Source organism: Artemia sp. Qi Xiang Cuo, chromosome 15 (genome assembly GCF_049724085.1).
Source record: "Artemia sp. Qi Xiang Cuo chromosome 15, ASM4972408v1, whole genome shotgun sequence".
NCBI lineage: Eukaryota > Metazoa > Arthropoda > Branchiopoda > Anostraca > Artemiidae > Artemia > Artemia sp. Qi Xiang Cuo.
In genome coordinates, this window is record NC_142808.1 from 14,592,295 (window position 1) to 14,612,875 (window position 20,581).

At 36.2% G+C, this 20,581-nt stretch overlaps 1 protein-coding gene across 2 annotated transcripts in view; it reads left to right on the forward strand.

Moving 5' to 3' along the window:
• Positions 1-20,581, forward strand: part of LOC148943363 (rab GTPase-activating protein 1-like) — a 263,084-nt gene that overhangs the window by 144,634 nt on the left and 97,869 nt on the right. Inside the window, exons 13-14 of one of the 2 annotated variants that reach the window (XM_089101934.1) lie at positions 8,535-8,709; positions 10,440-10,441. In XM_089101934.1, coding sequence (XP_088958060.1) covers positions 8,535-8,709; positions 10,440-10,441 — 177 coding nt within the window. The remainder of the gene's footprint in view (positions 1-8,534; positions 8,710-10,439; positions 10,442-20,581) is intronic. The other variant, XR_016143011.1, reaches the window with a different exon arrangement.

Sequence of the window (20,581 nt, forward strand, 5' to 3'; positions counted from 1 at the left end):
AACCCGTGCTGGAGCTTGGTGCCCGAAAACGCAGTACAAGAAGGAGGATATTACGGATTCTTTTCCAGCTATTGTAAGAAGAATTACACAACTCAGGGTCCTCCTGAATTATTGTGGTATATATTTTTATAAATATATATTGTGGTATAAATATATTTTAGTACCTTGTTGAATTGTATTTTTGTCTCTTTTTTTTTTCTTCTTTTTTTCTTCGTATACTCTGTCTTTGTTTTTCTTTATGGTTGTTATGACTGACAATAAAATAGTAATAATAATGGCAATGGAGATTTGGTTTAGTTGATGAAATATTAGAAAAAGTGAATCAAGTGTTCCCAACAATTTCGTAGCAGCAAATAAAAAAAGAGGGAGGGGACACGATATGTAAAATCTTACGTAGAAAGCATGTGCCTTTTGGGATATGATAGAGGAATTAAAATTATAGATAAGGGTAATATTTGAAATGTTTTGCCTTCCGTGTCACACTTTAGACGGGTTGTGCTCTTTTGCTAATCGAGTTATGCTGATATATTACAGATATTTCCGTCAGTAATTGAGCTGTGCTGATACCGTACATATTTTCCCCTAAGATGGTTAACGTCAAACGAGTTGTGCTGTTACCGTAGATATTTTTCCCTAAGATGGTTAACGTCAAACGAGTTGTGCTGTTACCGTAGATATTTTTCCCTAAGATGGTTAACGTCAAACGAGTTGTGCTGTTACCGTAGATATTTTTCCCTAAGATGGTCAAACGAGTTGTGCTGATATCGTACATATTTTCCCCTAAGATGGTTAACGTCAAACGAGTTGTGCTGTTACCGTAGATATTTTTCCCTAAGATGGTTAACGTCAAACGAGTTGTGCTGTTACCGTAGATATTTTTCCCTAAGATGGTTAACGTCAAACGAGTTGTGCTGTTACCGTATATATTTTTCCCTCAGATGGTCAAACGTGTTGTTCTGTTATCGTAGATATTTTCCCCTACGATGGTTAACGTCAAACGAGTTGTGCTGTTACCGTAGATATTTTTCCCTATGATGGTTAACGTCAAACGAGTTGTGCTGTTCCCGTATATATTTTTCCCTAAGATGGTTAACGTCAAACGAGTTGTGCTGTTACCGTAGATATTTTTCCCTAAGATGGTTAACGTCAAACGTGTTGTGCTGTGACCGTAGATATTTTTCCCTAAGATGATTAACGTCAAACGAGCTGTGATGTTACAGTAGATATTTTTCACTAAGATGGTTAACGTCAAACGAGTTGTGCTGTTACCGGAGATATTTTTCACTAAGATGGTTAACGTCAAACGAGATGTGCTGTTACCGTAGATATTTTTCCCTAAGATGTTTAACGTCAAACGAGTTGTGCTGTTACCGTAGATATTTTTCCCTAAGATGGTTAACGTCAAACGAGTTGTGCTGTTACCGTAGATATTTTTCCTAAGATGGTTAACGTCAAACGAGTTGTGCTGTTACCGTAGATATTTTTCCCTAAGATGGTTAACGTCAAACGAGTTGTGCTGTTACCGTAGATATTTTTCCCTAAGATGGTCAAACGAGTTGTGTTCATTTTGAAAATCATGCTTAATGAATTTATTTGCAAGTCAAGGATATCCATAGTGTCTTATGTATTAATTTCTATAGCTAGAATGTACTTTTTTCAAAAACAACTATAGCAGTAACCCTTTTTAGATAGGGTCCTATTGTATCAGTGCCATGTATCCTTGATGATCGAAATTGGAGGGGAGGAATATTTAAATTCTTATCATTAAGAATTTAACAGAAATAGTTGCTACATCTAAACCAAACTTTTAGTACAGGAAAATGAGCTCCAAAAAGAGGTCGACCCGAAACAAATTGCAACAGAAATGATTTTTACACCATCTTGTAGAGAAAAAAAAACTGAACAACATATCCATTTTCGCATATTCTGAGTCGACGCAAAATAACGGTTTTTTGGCTTTTAATGCGATTTTTTTTCGTTATTCGAATAAATATCGCAATTTTCGTGGACATCGGTTTTTCTTGAACGGAAGTATGATTCTAACCCAAAATAACATGGCGAGACCGAAAACGAAGTCGGATTTAGCGTAAGAAGCACCATAAAAAAAGTAACTGTATTTTTTCGACTTTTTTCGCCTAAAAAATACAATTTTCGTTGTAGCCCGATTTTCTTGAATGAAAGTGTGGTTCTGACGTAGAATCACGAGCTGAGATCGAAAATAGAATCAAATAGGTTGTTCACTGAACCAGAAAAAAAAATCGTAATCATTAATGAATGATCTACATTTTTTTAGAAAATAATTAGGGAAAGTGAATTACAAACCGAACTGGTTTTCAGTGGTCAGTATCGTAAATCACACTTAAAACACTCTTCGTATACAATTTAGGGTCAACCCATAGTGTCTAATCTTCACAGTCTATTAAATAGAATCAATCTTATAAAAAATACAAAATAGAGAATCAGATTCCGACTAGTTTCACAACTTTTTCATTTGGAATGGATTAACGACTAGGGTTCTAGGTTCTCTTCATCATTGTTGCTGTCGAGTTTTGGGCAGTTGGAACACATTGTTCCCTTGCAGGTTCTGCATGCTGAAGTACAAACTAAGCCGTTTTTAAAGCAGCTACATCTCGCTGAACTACACTGTACACGACAGGAGCACTTCACGATCTTTAGGAGCATACACGGGGCTGATGGGAGGTCAGTTGTTAATGGGTACAAGAAGTCATCTTTATTCTTCCATCCCCATTCCTCGGCTTTCAGTTCCGGATCAGGCTCCCCGGTCCATACCTGAACTTGATAAAAAACTCTATGGCTATGAAACTTGGCTGCATCAGAAGTTGGTGGCAGATGTTCTGGGTGAACAAAAGAGTTTGCCGTTGTCACTTTCTTTTCTAAAAGTTCTATGCGGAGTTTGTTCAAGTTCCCTCCTTTCCACGAACCGTATATTATCAGCAGGGCGTCTTCACCAGCGGTCTTGATTTCCTCCTTCGAAGCGTACTTCTGCATGAACACCGCAGCTGATGCCCGGAAATCATTGTCTTCTATCAGCCTCTTCAGTGCAAGACCTTTCCCCACACCGTGGATTCGCGAAGTAGAGTCACAGCCTAACAGGGTGTGAGCAAAAAGGATCAGATTACAAGTATCTTGTCCCAGTTTCTCTTTCAGGGTGTGTATGGCCCATATTCGGGGAGCTTTATTCGACTTTGGCTCAAGTGCGAAGAATAGTTTCTTGCTTGACAAGTCACAGTGGTAGCATAAGAGAACCAATAGATCGGTATCGTCCCCAACTACGGCAGTGTCGTGATACCGTGAAGAGTCAACAGCAGCTTCCACAATCGGGACATCTGCGTCACCTGATGCCTGGGAGACAGAGACACCATTTGCACGGAGATGATCAGCCAAAGCGCAGATAAACCTGGCTTTGTTTTTCTTGCAAGATAAGAACTCTTCTTTCTTCAGCTTGAGCTGCATATCTGCTGTGAAGAAGATCTCACGGCCAACTGTACGACTCCTCAACGAGTGAGCCATATCTTTTATGGAAGCCCCACCATCGTAGCCGTCGAAAACGATAGTGGCAGAAGGGTACTTTCCTGTCACGTAAGTTGCATAATGGTCTAGAATCTCGAGGTATCTTTCATTTTTTGTCCATGGTATCCTGTGCAGCAGACCTCCTCCGTCTAGGATATATCGAGTGCCTTCGGGGAGGGGAAATGAATGCTTCTCAAGGTTGCACGCCTGGGCTATGGCCTTCGCAAGTTCTGGTTTGTTTGCAGTCCGGAGCATGCAGGAGCTGTCAAAAAGTGACGCTGGGTAGGAACACAGTTCTGGGTAGAACAAAGTCTGAGGCTGTCAGGTACAAAGTTCACAGCTTCTGAAGTGGTTGACAGTTTTTCTAAAACGTCGTAGTCGTCTTTGTTTGTCTGTAGGCCTTTTATGTCGTTTTTCAACAGTTTCGCTGCAGCGCAAAGCAACTGTGCTTTTTCCTTCTCGGGATCTGCAGATCTTGCTTCCACATGATACTGATTTAAGATTGATGACGCAGTATCCGTGAAAGTCACTACATTCGACTTTCCGTCGACAGTCGAGATGAGAATTCTAGGACCGAAGTGCTCGAGAATCTTTTTCTTCATATAAACATTGCTGTAAGGTTCAACATCCACTTCAAGAGCGTCACGCATCTTTTGAACTACATCACTGACTGTTGTCTGTTCTTCGTCATTCCTTTCAAGAAACTGAATCGCTTTTATGAAAGCATCCGTTTTCACCTCGTCCACTGGTCTGCCTGACCTTCTTCTCTTTTTCTCAGGCTCACAGTTCATGTTCTCGTATTTGAATAGAATCCCTTGGCTTGTCCGAAAGTTATTGCTGCAAAGCTGATGGTACACGGCATCAGCGGCATGAAGGTCTGGGACGGTGCATATCCTTCGGTAAACACTGACTGCCCAGTCATCATTTCTCAGTTCGCATGTTTCTTTAATTGTTTTGTCAAAGTCTATGGTCCGAACGCAGAAAACATCTGAGCCTTTCCGGTGTGAAGCTGAGAGGTCAACAGGGCAGCCACAAAACAAGCAACACTCGTTAAACCTGAACTGTGAAGTACTCGACCGCAACTCGCACTTGGCAGTGGAAATTTTAGCTAGCCACTCATCCTTTCGCCTTTGAGTGTCATTGTCAATGTTACGCCTGTGTGTATAATTTTTTGTGCATAACTCATGGACCTTCTGTCCGGCAGTGACCACAACGGTATCCCTTCGCATCTGACTAGATTGGTTAATTCCGGCAGCTCCTTTCTGTGTAATAATCGTGTAATGTGAGTCGTCTTCGACATTTCTTTTGCAGATTCTGCAGTGCTCCAACTGAGTAGACATCTCGCTATAAAAAAAAAAAGAGTTATTAAGCAAAACATATCTGATCGAAATTTTAAGAGATTTCTTTTGTTCAGCCTTGTTGAAAGGTCCAGTAATAATGTCTCTAGGGATGTCAACGTCCCCAAAGTCTTCAAGACAACGGCTATAGGCAAGGCAATTACTTCATTGTTGCACATGGATACGTTATTGAGAGGGCTATGTTTGTTTGAACTTTACTTTCCAAGAAGACGAGGGATATTCAAATGAGCCTTACAGAGAATGTTGAGGAAAGTGTTGAACTAAATGAAAACACGTTATGTTTACACAGATTGTCAAAAGGGTGAAACACAGGAATAAGTAAGTATATTAATTGGGAAAATTCAGGGAATGATAAGGGATATGATCAAAAGACAATATTTGCATGCTACCAATACTACTTGAGCTACTACTATCATACTTCTCCATTTACAATACTGAGGGGAAAGTTGAACTAAATCCAAAGACGCTGTGTGCATGCACAGCGTCAAACTAGCCTAGCTCAAGAATTAATTGGGGTATTAAGTTGGAACTTTCAGAGAATGCTTAAAGGGGAAATATCGTCTCATCAAAAGGCAATATGCGCACACTACTGCTAACGCTACTGTTAGTGCAACATTTACTACTACTACTTCTATTGCAACTACTTTTAAAGTTAACCTGTCGTGATGATGAGGTCACATGTTGGTACAAGGTGTATTTCAGGGGACGATTGTCTTCTCAATAGATGTCACTATAAAAAAAAAAAAACTTAAACTGACATGAAACATCAAAGAATTTGACGAAAAGCAGTAAAGTACAATAATTTATCCTTTAAACTTTTAAAGTATTCAGTTCCGAACCACCATTATAAAAACCGACTTCTTACCTGCGCTAATCATTCATCAGAACACTAGCAGATTCACTGGAAAGTATTACTCGACTGTTAGATGGTGGAATTTCGAATAAAATTTTTTCTCGGGGTAGATGGCGAATTTAAATAAAGGTTATGACTGTCACTGACCCGAACTAGTTTTCTACTCGACTTTCTGGCATTACTTGAGGTCTTCGTCTAATTGATTTCTCAGTCAAATCTTGGGAATAAACTTTGAAATCTTTAAAACACTGAGTGATGAATGTGACGATTTTCATTTTTATTGCATTACGTAGCCTTCGAAGTGTCTTATACTAGTGCCTAGTTCAGGTATTTTTACGAACAACCGATCATTTGTTGAATAACAAGTGCCGATTGATTGTCTTTACAAAAATTACCGCAACGCATATTGATGATAGTGAAACTTTTTTGTTTTGCACCAGACACCCAATCGGACTTCATTTTCTGTCTCAGCTTGTCATTCTGCATCAGAATCATACTTCATTTCAAGAAAAACGGTCGGATACTAAAATTATATTTTTTTCCGGAAAACGTAAAAAAATCGCATTAAAAGCCAAAAAACCGTTATTTTGCGTCGACTCAGAATATGCGAAAATGGATATGTTGTTCAGTTTTTTTCTCTACAAGATGGTGTAAGAATCATTTCTGTTGCAATTTGTTTCGGGTCAAACCTCCATTTGCCTGTACTATTTATGAGAAGCAAGATTTAGTGTCCTGGTTATACCTTTTTGGGGGAGGCAGGCTCGATCCGACCTTTGTGTAATCCTTTACAGTTAAATAAATAAAACATGACGGGAAGCAGTCATCAAATGATCAAGAAGCTTTATTCTGTTTCTTCTAGAAATGAAATAATGTCAGAGTTACTGCAATTACTTACTTTGTATTATAATTCATATTTTTTAATTGACTTCCTCTCATCGAAGCGTCTAACTTCTTAAGTGGATAGACTAAATTCTGCATGTATTTAACACCTAGACTTATGAAAATAAATTTATTACTTTATTTTGTTTTTTTTTCTTTTCAATGGAGATATAATTCATTCAAAAAAAAGAGCATGAAGCCCAGTAACCTGGGCTTCAAAAAAAATTTACATCCACCTACATCAGTGCATTCGGGTTCCCATTTCACAACAAACCAAAAAAAAGCATATCGAACATTTTAAACATATACAACTACTTGAAAAAAAAAATATTAGAATTCGTAAACCTGCAGGCAATGGTTCCTCAACTGCTCACGGAAGCCAGACCTTTCAGATATATCCCTAATAGAAGATGGCGTCTGAGACCACAGCACCGGAAGAACATGACGAGCAGAGAAACCTCACAAACACTCCAATCGGTCTTCTATACATACCCACCTGTCTCGTTAAATGCCCATGGACATCAGCAGCTGTCTCAAACATATGACGAAGACAGATTGGAGCAATATTATTAATAATATAATACATTAGTTGAAGCTTATAAAATAAGCACAACCCTGAAAACGGTAAAATACGGACTCGCGGAAAAATATTTCTAACTGAGGCAAGTCTATCGATTCCATAAATAGCACGCGCAGCTGAATTCTGGAGAACACGCAAAGGTTTCAGGTGAACATAAAATGTTCCAGACCAAACAGAACAACAGTATAGTAAATAAGGATGGACTAATGAGAAATATAAAAGACGCAAAACTTTCGGCGGAAACTGATACTTTAGCTTCCTTATAATTCCTATATTCCTTGCTACTTTCGACGATATGCACTGTACATGCTCTGAAAAACTTAGTGTTTCATCAATTATTACGCCTAAATATTTTACTGACTTCTGACGTCTTATTGTCGAGTCTCCTACTGTAAGCTCTTACAACCAGGGGTAATATGAAGGTGATCTGCCCCAGACAACGAACCCCGATTTGCAGTGATTTTCTTTCAGCTTGTTTAGCCTTAGCCATTTCTCCACGTTTTTTCTAAAAAAATTCTTGAACTGAAACAGCTAAAACTGAAGAGACTTAAGTTTAGGATATTTAGTTATTGAAAGGCACGGTAGATGCAGTTCCTGTCTGTGGTTCTGTACGCGGTGTGAAAAATTCTTACAGAAGTTGTTATTTTGATATATATCGAGGTCTTCAACTCTCAGAACTGATCCACATCTTCGTATAACTGAGTTCACTAGATGTTCATTTTTTTTTTGTCCGATTTCTGTCGATTGTACGTAGCCAGTATGGTCGGACGTATGTATCTGTCGGTCGTATGTAGCCAATATAACTATTTTGCCTAATCCTAATCAGAGTTACTCTGATTATTTTTCATCAGTCATCAACGTGCGTCTTTTCTTCTGAAGATAAAAAGTAAGTTAAAATTTGCTGCATAAATTTTTTTGCCGAGTGCAGGAGTCTATTTATGTGCGACAAGAATAATAAATGCATTGGAAGTCTTGCATTTCTGTGGCTCTTTAACTGGGACCTTTTTGATATATAGTTTTTCACTTGGTTTTTTAATATTTACTTCAAAATTTTTCCCAATTAGAGTCCCTCAAAAAGCTATCCAAATGTAGTCTTTCGTGACAATTATCTCTCTTGCATTTTCAAAAATTTCCTTCTTAATAAAACGCTCCTAAAAAGTGACTAGAAAGATATTTTTTGTTTCTAATTTGTGATTTACGAAAGCATGGACTTACCAAAGGGTCTGAGGTCTGAGAGCGCTTTGAATTGGATCATTAACTTTCCTGCTGTTAAGTATAACGGATGAACGAAACGAATTTGTCTAATCTGTTGTTTTAATTAACTCCTCCTTAGGTTTCCAAGAAGGATCTTCTTCAACTTTGTTTTGAAAATATTTTGAAGTACTTTCGAGTCCAACTCCCTAAAAGATTTCGGTCTGAAGAATCGGCAAGGCATCTGATGAGAGTTGCTTCGGGCATCAAAGTGAAAAAGCTCGGACGCTACGAGAAGGAATTTTATGAATACAAAGGTAATGTGCCCGTTTATTATTAATAGTCACCCATAGTTAAATATCAGGTACCTGCCTTGAGGGATGGGAGGGGGGCAGATTCCTTTCGTCTGGAACTTGTTGTGGGCTGTAGTGGACTGTAATACTCTGTAATTGTAAGATTGATACTAACGCAATACGTACCCTTTACGCTGGAAAACCGTACAAATTTATCACATTCGTGCTTTATCGTCTGTTAGACATGCATTTTATTATATGAAGCAGGTTACGATATCGTGTCACTTGCTATCCTAGGTGGCTTATTCTTTTTTTTTTTTTTTTGCACCGTTGGTCTAAAAAAAAACAGCGTTTGTCATGTTTTCATAGTTTCAAAGAAAAGAGAAAACTAGACTTGTGACTCATGGGTTATAGCTGTGGTGTAACACATGCAACAATATATCACGGGTAATAAATGGGTACAACCCTGTGCCATTTGTATATGTGTTATGATTATTGAAGGTTATTGTTTGTAAGGTCAATACATTATTAGATAACTCCTGAAATAAATTATGTGTGTACGAAATAATCGTAAAACTCTATATCCTTGTTTGTTTGTTTGTTTTGTTTTTTTTTTTGTTTTTTTTTTCATGTATTAAGACCGGACGGGCATCCTTGAAACGGTTCGTTGTGTAATCTTTTATGTCTTAGTGTACGGTTCATTTTCAGATATATAAGAGTACTTACTTTTGTCTTCTTGCTTAATTTTCATGGCACTTAACGTCTAAAAAAATTATATATACCAAAACCGAAAGTTTCGAAAGAAATAGAAAAAATATGACCTTCTGTTTCGAAATTGGAATTTCAGATTCTATTTATATGAATCGATTCCATTTGTATTGGGTTTTCATTCAGATTCAGTAAAATAAATATAGCTCTGAGAGTCAGACCCGGGGAATAAGGGGAAGACCCGGGGGATTAAGACCCTGTTTAAATTGACAATGACTAAAATGAAACCAAACTATGATAATAGGTAACATTTTTAACTACTGTGTTAATTAAACTGTTATTACATTTCATTTCACTTTTTTATATTTTTGGTATATAGTACATGCCTAGGTATAATTGTATTACCCTCTTAAAAGAAAAGAACACTTTATCATGGGACATCTTAATGATTTCTAATATTTGTTTCCAAACCAAGTAGGGCTGTTTCGTCCCTTTTTGTTCCTGAATTGTCATAATTATTATTGCACCTTTTTATATTGGCTTTCTTTTTCCTTTTGTTGCTGCTTTGTGACGCATTTTTTCCCCTAGCTTCATTTTTATTTTCAATTTCTGAGTTATGTTTTTTTCTTTTAGTTTATGATACAAGCCTCTTTTTCTAGCAATCAATTATTTCCAATTGTTTCTCTTAATATTAGATTTTTAGTCTGCATTATGCTTATAATTATGTTTTGGATTTAACACTATTTTAGTTGAAACGTGAGTTTGACTATTTTTGTCACTGTTTGTGATAGTCGTTTATCAATAAGTATTAAATAAAGTATTATCTATCCACCCATCTGCCCCACCCCCCTTATTTATTTTTGTTTTGCGATTAATTCGTAATGTTTACTTATCAAATTTTAAATACACTATTTTTGTATGTTATATTTTAATAATTTTATTTTTTACGGGCCATTCTTATGTACTAGACTCCTTTTAATTATTTTTAATATTTGTCTATTGTTTTGGTTGTCTCTGTTTTGTTTTTCCTTTTACTTTGATATAAGAAGTGAATTCGGATCTATTAAATTTTCTGATAGTTTTTCAAAAATATGTAATGTCCTATCTTTATCTCACATGTCATTATGCTATTCAATCTTTGAGGTTAACACTTCCCCCAAAAACGACTAATCTCGCTTAGATTCTGTGAAATAAATACAGCTCTGAGAGTCGGACCCGGGGAATAAGACCCTATTTAAATATGAAACAAATTTTAAGAGAAATGTATACTTAAAGTTAAAGTCCTTAATAGTAATGGTTTTTTACGTCCTTATGGTCTATATTCCGTAATGCTCCTTAAAGTCCTTCCAAAAATTAAGAGAAATATATACTTAAAGTTAAAGTCGTTAATAGTAATGGTTCCTTAGGTCCTTATGGTCCGTGGTCCGTAATCGTCTGTTAAAGTCCTTAAGACTCGGTGAATAAGACCACCTTTGTAAATACGACTATAAAAAATTCAGAGAAATGTATACTTAACGTTAAAGTCTAAATAGCAACGGCTCTTTAAGTCCTTGTGGTCTTTGGTCCGTAATGGTCCATTAAAGTCCTTAAGAACTGGGCAATAAAACCACCTATATAAATATGACTCAAAATATAAGAAAAATGTATACTTAAACTTAAAGTCCTTAATGGTATTCGTCCTTTAAGTCCTTATAGTCCGTAATGGTCTGTTAAAGTTCTTAAGACCCGGGGAATAAAACCATCTTTATAAATATTACACAGAATTTAAGAGAACTGTATACTTAAAGTTAAAATCCTAATTTCAACTTTATTAACTTAACTCTATTGTCACAAGCTAACTTAACTAAACCTAACTAACTTTATGGTCTTTTAAGTTCTTGTGGTGCATTTTCCGTAATGGTCTGTTAAAGTCCTTAAGACCCGGGGAATAAGACCGCCGATATATGATACAAATATGATACAAAATTTCAGATAAATTTATAATTAAAGCTAAAGTTTCTAACAGTAATGGTATTTCTGTTGTAATTGCTACTTATGCGTTGGTTAGATAGTAATCATAGTCAGCGCAATCGCGCTGCCTAAGTAAAGAGCGATGTTGGCACAATGTATTATTATTTATTTTTCCCTTTAGACCAGGGCACTTCGTATCGAAGGAGTTGTCGTAGAAACTTGGAAAGAGGTTCATTCGATTGGAAATGCTGCGATTGGCTAGTGCCCTTTTTAGTAGCCGAAAGTGATTGGAAGGCAACTAACACCCCTTCCATGCCCACCATTTCTTCAAACACATCCAATCAAAATTTTGAGATAGCCATTCTGTACAGCGTAGTTGATTTCCAGATAGAAACTATGTTTTTGAGGAGGACACTCCCCCACAACCCTCAGGGCAAAGGTTGTAAGTTATGAAGTGGTGGCATATAAGGTTTTTATAGAAAGCTTTGTCGTAGAAACTTCAAAAAGGGTCCATTCGATTGAAAATTCAAAGGGCTAGTGCCCTTTTTAATAGTCGAAAGTGATTGGAGGTAAACTAACCCCTCTCTCATGCCCACCATTTCCACAAACACATTCAATCAAAAATTTTGAGATAGCCATTTTGTTCAACGTAGTTGAAAGTTCTGGAAATTAGGTCTTTGAGGATGACAACCCCCCCCCCTCCACAGCCCTCAGGGCAAGGGTTTTAAGTTATGCACTGGGGGCATATAAGGTTTTTATAGAAAGCGTTGTCGCAGAAACTTCAAAAAGGGTTCATTTGATCGGAGATTGAAATGGCTAGAGCCCTTTTTAACAGTCGAAACGAATTGGAAGGCAACTAACATCCCTTCCACGTCCACCATATATCCAAACACATCTAATCAAAATTTTGAGACAGCCATTTTGTTCAAAGTAGTTGAAAGGTTCGAAAATTATATCTTTGAGGATGACATTCCCCCCAGATCCCTCAGGGTAAGGGTTGTGAGTTATGCTCTGGGGGCATATAAGGTTTTTATTGAAAGCTTTATCGTAGAAACTTGAAAAAAGGCTCATTCGACTGGAAATTCAAAGGGCTAGTGCCCTTTTTAATGTTCGAAAGTGATTGGAGGGTAACTAACCCCCCTCTCACGCCGACCTTTAACCCAAACACATCCAATCAAAATTTTTAGATAGCCATTTTGTTTAGAAATTAAGTCTTTGAGGATGATAATCCCCTCAGAGCCCTCGGGGCAAGGGTTGTAAGTTATGCCCTTGGGGTATAACTTACAACCCTTGAGATAGCCATTTTGTTTGACGTAGTTAAAAAGTCCGTAAAATTATGTTTTTGAGGATGTGACTCCCCCCACAGCCCTCAGGGCAAGGGTTGTAAGTTATGCCCTTGGGGCATTTAATTTTTTTTTTAGAAAGCTTTGTCGCAGAAACTACAAAAAGGAATCATTCGATTGGAAATAGAAAGGGCTAGTGCCCTTTTAATAGTCGAAAGTGATTGGTGAGCAAGTAACCCCCCTCTCACGCCCACCATTTCCCCAAACACATCCAATCAAAATTTTCAGATAGACATTTTGTTCAACATAGTTGAAGGGTCCGGAAATTATGTCTTTGGGGATGACAACCTCCCTGCAGTCCTCAGGGCAAAGGATGTAAATTATACACTGGGGCATATAAGGTTTTTTTTATAGAAGGGGTTACCATAGAAAATTCAAAAAGGGCTCATTCGGATGGAAATTGAAAGAGCTAGTGCCCTTTTTAGCAGTTGGAAATGATTGTTGGGCAACTAACCCCCCTCTCACGCCCACCATTTCCCCAAACACATCCAATCAAAATTTTGAGACGGCAATTTTGTTCAAAGTAGTTGAAAGTTCTGGAAATTATGTCTTTGAGGATGAAAACCCCCTCACAGCCCTCAGGGCAAGGGTTGTTATTTATGCCCTTGATGCATATAAGGTGTTTATAGAAAGTGTTTTCGTAGAAACTTCAGAAAGAGCTCATTCGATTGGAAATCAGCGTGGGTACAATGTTTTTTTTTTTTTTTTTTTTTTTTTTTTTTTTTTTTTTTTTTTTTTATATATAGACCAGGGTATTTCGTATCGAAAGAGTTGTCGTAGGAACTTCAAAAAGGGTTCATTCGATTGAAAATCGAAAGGGCTAATGCCCTTTTTAGGTCAAAAGTTATTGGAGGGTAACGTAGATAATTTCAGTATGGGATTATGGGGAGGAGGAATTAAAAGGATTTTTGGAACATCCTAATTGTTTGGGGGGGGGATTTAAAGTTTACTGTTGAATTAGAAGAGAATAAGAAACCTCCTTTTCTTGATGTTCTTCTTTTGAAAAGAAAGGGCTCATTCGATTGGAAATCAATGTGGGTACAATGTATTATTATTATTATTATTTTTTTTATTTTTTTTTAGACCTAGGCACTTCGTATCGAAAGAGTTGTCGTAGGAACTTCAAAAAGGGTTCATTCGATTGAAAATAGAAAGGGCTAATGCCCTTTTTAGTAGTCGAAAGCTATTGGGGGGTAACGTAGATAATTTCAGTATGGGATTATGGGGAGGAGGAATTATAAGGATTTTTGGAACATCTTAATTGTTTTTTTGGGGGGGGGGGATTTAAAGTTTAATGTTGAATTAGAAGAGAATAAGAAACTTCCTTTTCTTGATGTTCTTCTTTTGAAAAATGAAAATAGTCTGGATTTTAAAATTTACAGAAAACCGACAAATAACAATAGATATTTTTCTTATAGTTCCGGTCACGCTCGCCAAGTAAAAATTGGTTTGATCATTTCTTTAACTGACCGGATATTTAGTATTTGCTCTCCAAAATTTTTTGAGGAGTTGTCTTTTCTAAGGAAAATACTAATAAGCAACATGTATCCAGAGTGGCTAATTAACCAGACTTTTTCAAAAACAAGCAAAAGGTTTCTAGAGATTTCTAAGGAAGTCTTGGAGACAACTCGGGAGAAGGATGTTTTTTGTTCCTTACCATATGTACCCGGGCTAAGTGAAAAACTTAAAAGAATTTTACAGAGTAATGGTCTAAGGGTAGCTTTAAAGAGTAATAATACTTTGGGTAGTTTTCTAAATTCTGGGATGGATCTAACTTCATTGGGGCAACAAAGTGGGGCTATCAGATCCCATGTACTTGCGGAAGCTCATATGTGGGACGTACTAACCAGAGTTTGGAAATGAGATTATTACAACATAAAGATTCTATTTCTTCGGCTTTAAATCAAGATTCTAAGTTTGAAGATTTTACTTCAGCCCTTTCAGAACATAATTTCAATTTTTCAGACCATTTTATTTTGTCCGAGAACGTCTCTTTGATTTCTAGGGATCAGGGTTTAAAACAAAATTTTTATCAAACACTTAAAATAAAGAAAGTCATATTCCAAAATATCGCTTTGAATCGGGATACAGGTAACTTTGGGCTGACCTCTATCTATTATAACTTATTAAAATCTGACAGAGTAAAGTTCAATTTAACCAATGTAGTTGACCTCTGTCCAAATGTTATACCATTGAACGCTAATTAACCGAATCAAAGAAGGTCAAAGAGGCTAGCTTCCGCCTTTGCTTTGAAGAGAATTAAAGAATTAAACAATATTTAGTTTCATTTAATTTCGTATATAAACTTTTGTTTTAAATTGTTTTTGCTTAGTTTTACTACTGATGACGGTCACTATGTGTATGACGGTATATGTGACTGAAATATCTGGTATTTTTGTGAATTTCTATACACTGTCTATTAAAAAGGATTTTATCCCTATTTTGAACTTTTATTTTATTGTTGGAGGGTTACTAATCTCCCTCCCACGCACACCTTCCCATTTGCCCATTATGTTTAAAAACTAAATGTTGCCTTAAGATTAAATCAAAATACACGATGTTAATGCTAATTCCCAATAAAGCATCTTAGCAGTATCCCAAGAACGACTGAGGGTATTTTGTTCAAACTTTGGGGGCAACTTCTGCTCTTAAAACTTAACCAAATCAAAATAGCGTAAAGAAAGTAAACAGATATTTTTGCGAATGGTATCAAGTTTTCTATTTTAGGTCAACTAGAGGAGGCATGAAACTAAATTAAACACTACTATTTATGTCCAGATTTTTAAAAGGGTGTATGTTGTTAAAAGCTGCTAAAAAATTTTCTCCAGCATACATATAGCAGGCCAAACTATAAATTCTTAAAAAAACGAAAAGATTTAAAGTATTATATTCTTTTTCTCTGAAAAAATTATGTCAATATAAAACGAACAGAAATTAATTAAAAAAACTGTTTCCACAAAATAAGTTTTTTAAAGAAATTAAAGAACTCCATTAAACCAAAAATGAACAAAAATAAAATCAAATAATCTACCAATCTTGAAACTACCACAAATCAGCATCGATAAATAAACGAAACCCAAAAAGAACAGAAATTACATTTAATAATCGAGTGAAACTCCAAACGAGCCGAAATTAACATGAGTAGGACTCAAAACCCCCATGCCTTCCCAAGGCCAGAACATAATTTGCACTTTACTGAAAAAATACCAATGAATGTGCATTGTCAGTTTAATATACATATACTGATATTTAGTAATCAAAATGTTAATGTTATTTGATTTATTAAAGTTATAAAAGTAAAAACATTTAAAGTATAAAGTACAATCATTTAATAATTGAGGTTTTTAAAAATCAAACTTCTTTTTAATAACGACTATTTTCTGTTTTTTATTCTCTTGTTCTTCTGTTTCAATTAATTTTTAAGTGCTAGTAAGTTGCTCAATCTCAAATATCCAGCAGAACCTTTGTGGAAGCACCTTAAATCACAGAAATAAAACTTTGAAGAGGAAGTAAATGGTTGCAAAAAAAAAAGAAAGAAGAAATCAACTGCAGTTCCTGGCCTGAGTCTGAGAACCAGGGTCAAGGAGGAAAATATATGAAGCTGAAAATTTTGTAGCCCAGTTTTCCAGTAGGTAGTCTTTATTTTCCTAGGAAGAGACTTAGAATTAGCTATACATGCTACCTAGCATCCCCCCCCAAACAGTATTTCGAATGCAACGGCTTCTGAATTTCAATAACCGTACACCGTTCCGGTGAATGCATAATTGCGGGAATCATGTTGAACAACCACTCTTTCAAAGACTGAAATAGAACAATTTTGAAAGATCTTTTCGTCTTTTTTTTCTAATTCAGTGAAGGAAAAAGCTTAATTTTGGGTTGGGATAAATAGAGAGGAAAGATTCAGTAGTCGATTAAAGAAGATGCGTCAGTGTGTAGATTGAGTAAACCCAGTAAAAATACATATGTATAGAGGGTGAACTACCTTTCTATTGCAGAATCTCAGCACCGGGTAGAAGTTTTAATCCTTAAAAACATAGTGCATCTTGAAAAGTATTTGAAAATTTCACCTGTGGATAGTTCTCCCCCTGCGGAAAACTTTTCCTTCGCGGAAATTCCAAATTAGGACTATAATATGTTAAAAGTAATTATTTTGAGGAGAGAAAAACTGTTTTGCTAATTTAATAATTCGGTTATTAAATTGTCATAAATAAATTGCTATAGTTAGTAGATTTTATAAAAAAGGGAAGTAACTATATCTACACCCTTATTAATCTATGAGAAGGGTGACAACAAAAGATAATGATTCTAAATCAAAACTGAGGAACTTTTGTATACTATGTTTTGATTTAGGGCAGAAATGTTGGGTGAATCGTAACTGGGATTTTTTTGCTCAGTAATTCAATTCTTTAAAGAGACAGTAACTAACATACTAAATTTGAATGTGGAATCTTAAAATTTTCGTACTGTGCTTTTCTGTTTAATTTGCTTAAATTAAGTAAAGGAGAAAATATTGTATCAGCATAAAAAAGAAAAACAAAAATAAGCCAAGGTAAAATCCCAGCCAGTTAGATGATGAGTAAAATAAACTGAAAATAATTTGAGTATTAAAGTGTATGTTATCTTACTTCTCTTTCTAATTTGTTTTAAATTTTTGGGATTTTAGATGTGCTTTATGTTCATCTTGATAGCATGACCAGGTTGTAAGTTGTATTTTTGGGGAAGACGATACAGCTAATAAAAAAAATGAAAGCCAAAATAAAATATAGAACAAGTCATAAAAATTTTGAGCCTCCCGCCTCGCATACCTTCCTTATCGTAAGATATTTGTCTTTTCTATTCCCTATCTCTTTCCTGTTTTCGAAGCTGAAGACTGAACATGAATTTTTATCCAAATGTGGACCAGTTTTTGTGCTTCTGTATTTATTGTCCTTGAACTATTTCATTTATAGAACCTTCAATTTCTCTTAGTTCATTATTAAAGCTGTTGATGCATTTCTTTTTTTTCCTACCGAGTTCAACTCTATGAGAAGGCAGTTGTTGATATTTTGGATCTCATCATGGGATTAACAAATCGTCTTATCGAGTTTGCTCTTCCTTTGATACTTTTGTGCCATCCTTTATTAGTGACTTTGGATTCTGAACGGTTCTCCAAGTGACCCTGATTGCTCTGTTGAAAATATCCATCAGACTTTATTGCGTTTTTGTTCTGCTTGAATGCGGATTATGGAGGAGGAGCGTGCGTAGCTGTGTTGGCCTCAGACGGCTTGGTGCTGCGGAGAGTTGTTAGTAGTAGTAGTATTGTTTTCTGCTGGAACTCGTTGTGATTATCACTGTTGCCTCTCTTCTAACCGCAGATTTCATTAACGATTCAATATATTCGCTCAAAGACGTATCCAAGATTTTGCTTGGGAGGGGGGGGGCTGTTACAAAAACAAAACAGTAACAAAAGTTGCAAAAAAAAGTACCGTAACAAATATGACATGTGTTTTTTGCCTGTTTTGAACTTCAGCTACATCGCAAAAAAAACCTTACGTAATGATTTCTCAAAAATCATTATGCGGATGTCAAGATGTGCTTGGGAAATCAAATTTGATATGCTTTATGGCTAATTTTCCCTTTTTTTCAACGAAATAGATCTTGAAGCGAAAAATGTGAACCTTCTTGAGGGGATCCCCCTGAACAGGTTGATGATCGTGATCAAAATTTACACCATCGAATTGAACGCTTTGAAGATCTCTGGAGCAGACGTTCCTTTTCTACAAAAATCCCAAATGTCGGATTTTTATTGTCTAGTAAAGAGTGATTTGTCTCTGTTGTATTACCACCCACCCCATTATACATTTCCTTTGGACAACAGTCTTAGAAACTTGTTAGTGAGCTAATTCAATCGGAAACTGAAGGTTCTTTGTCTGTTTTAAGTGTCAAAGGTGACTGGGGAGCAACCAATCCCCTCTGTGCCTTTCATTGCCCCACAGGTGCCCTCATAATGACGCGATGATACCCAAGTGCCATGATATCGAATCAAAATTTTCCGATAGCTGCTAGGATCAGAAAAGTCGGTCTAATAAATTTACCTCCAGAAATGTCATAACCTACAAAGACATGTAGACTGAGGTTTTTAGTTATTCAAGTTATCCATTGTTTACAGATAGGTTCTATTGCAGAAAAAATATGGTCATGTTTTGTCTTTATGTAGTGTTTGCTTTGTAGTAGAAATAAATCTACGTGTTTGGGTTTGGCTATTTGATTGGCTCGGAAATTACAGGGATCGCTCCCAGGACCAAGAGGACTTTAAAGTTTTGTGGGGGAGCGTGCTAAGAGGTCCAAAGTATTGTTTAGGTACGCACTAACTATCAGAGGGAAGGTCAATGGGACTTTTAGGTAAGAGGGGAGAGTACGTTAAGGCCATAAACTCATTCTGAGGTCCAAGTCTTGAACTTTCAAGATTTTGCTTTTCGAAGGGTTATTCACTTCAATTTGGTGTGGCTTGGAGTCTACCCCTCAGCTCTTATTTGGCTCTGTTTGTTCTAGTTGTGTAATGTTGGTGCTGAGAACGTGATAGCTACCTTTTTATAACCGAAATGGTATATTTTTTGGAAAATTCTTGTGGGAAATTTTAGTTTTAAAAATATTTTGAAAAAAATATTTTTTGTGACTCTTTGCGCTCATGCGCAAAGAGTGTTTGGTGGAGGGGGCAGCTTTCCTCATATTTAGAGAAACCTGGTGTTACTGATGCAAAATAAAGACACCTATACTAGTCCTTATTCACGTGGCCATATTGCACAAAAATTAAATTAAGTTTTAGGAGTTCTATAGGGGGGGGGGGACTAGTTTTTTCAAGTGGAAGTAAACAACGACTTTGAAATTGAAACAAACTAGCATCACCCAATGTGTATAAGGTCTGCTACCCCCTTTAACCGCTTCTCCTTATATTGAAGCTTTTCCTTTTTTTCTGTCTTCACCCTTCGTAAGGTTATGTTGTGACCTAAGAATAACGGGATGAAACATTTTTTTTTTGTTATCATAATGTTTTGAGAATAAAAATTATCATTTAGTTTCATTTGCTTTAGGATATAATGCTGTTTGTTCAAATGTTGTGGAAGCTAATTGGTAAAATAGTTGGAACCACTAACTGGCTATTTATGTTGCATTCTAGAATGCTTTCCAGAAAGGTGCCTGCCAAATTTTAATGCAATGACCAAGGGGAGTAGAGAGTGGTAGAGTAGAGCTAAAAGGGAGTAGAGAGTGGTAGATTGGAGCTAAAAGGGAGTAGAGATTGGTTAGCTAACCTTCTTGTGAATAAGAAAAGTTTATTTGTTTTAATTTTGCTTTTAAATGAAAAAAAAAATTTGATCATGTCATGCTAAATTCAGTTTGTATGTAGTTTTTGATTTATTTCTTGTTTATGGAGGCATAAGATTATGTTATTTTCAAGATAAAATTCCTTGGGCCCTCGAATTTTTAATAGCTAGGAAATTGCTGTCCAATTTTCCCTTAGTTGCCTAGGAAATTTCTTTCCTAGGGTACCTTTAATGTTGGATCGTAAACAACAGTGTAATTGTATTGGAAAAATAACTCTTAGAAAGTGGTGAAATATGGTTTATTTCTTCGAGCCATTGATGTGACACGTGCAATTGTGTCGTAATTTTTACTTTAGTCTTTTCACTCATCACTAGAATTTTCTAAAGATTAGGCTACATTTAGCTTCACTGTGGTAATTCAGTAGGAGGTAAATTGCAAGACTTGAATTAAAAAGGAACTGAAACTTCTGCAATGGGGTTATCTGATTGTTTTGCAGCTAGGAAAAGAGAGAGATACATCAAAGAGTGCATTTTGATGCCGAAACATCTCAGCTCTCATTGAGCCTTCAGATAAATACAGAATGAGCTCTAAGG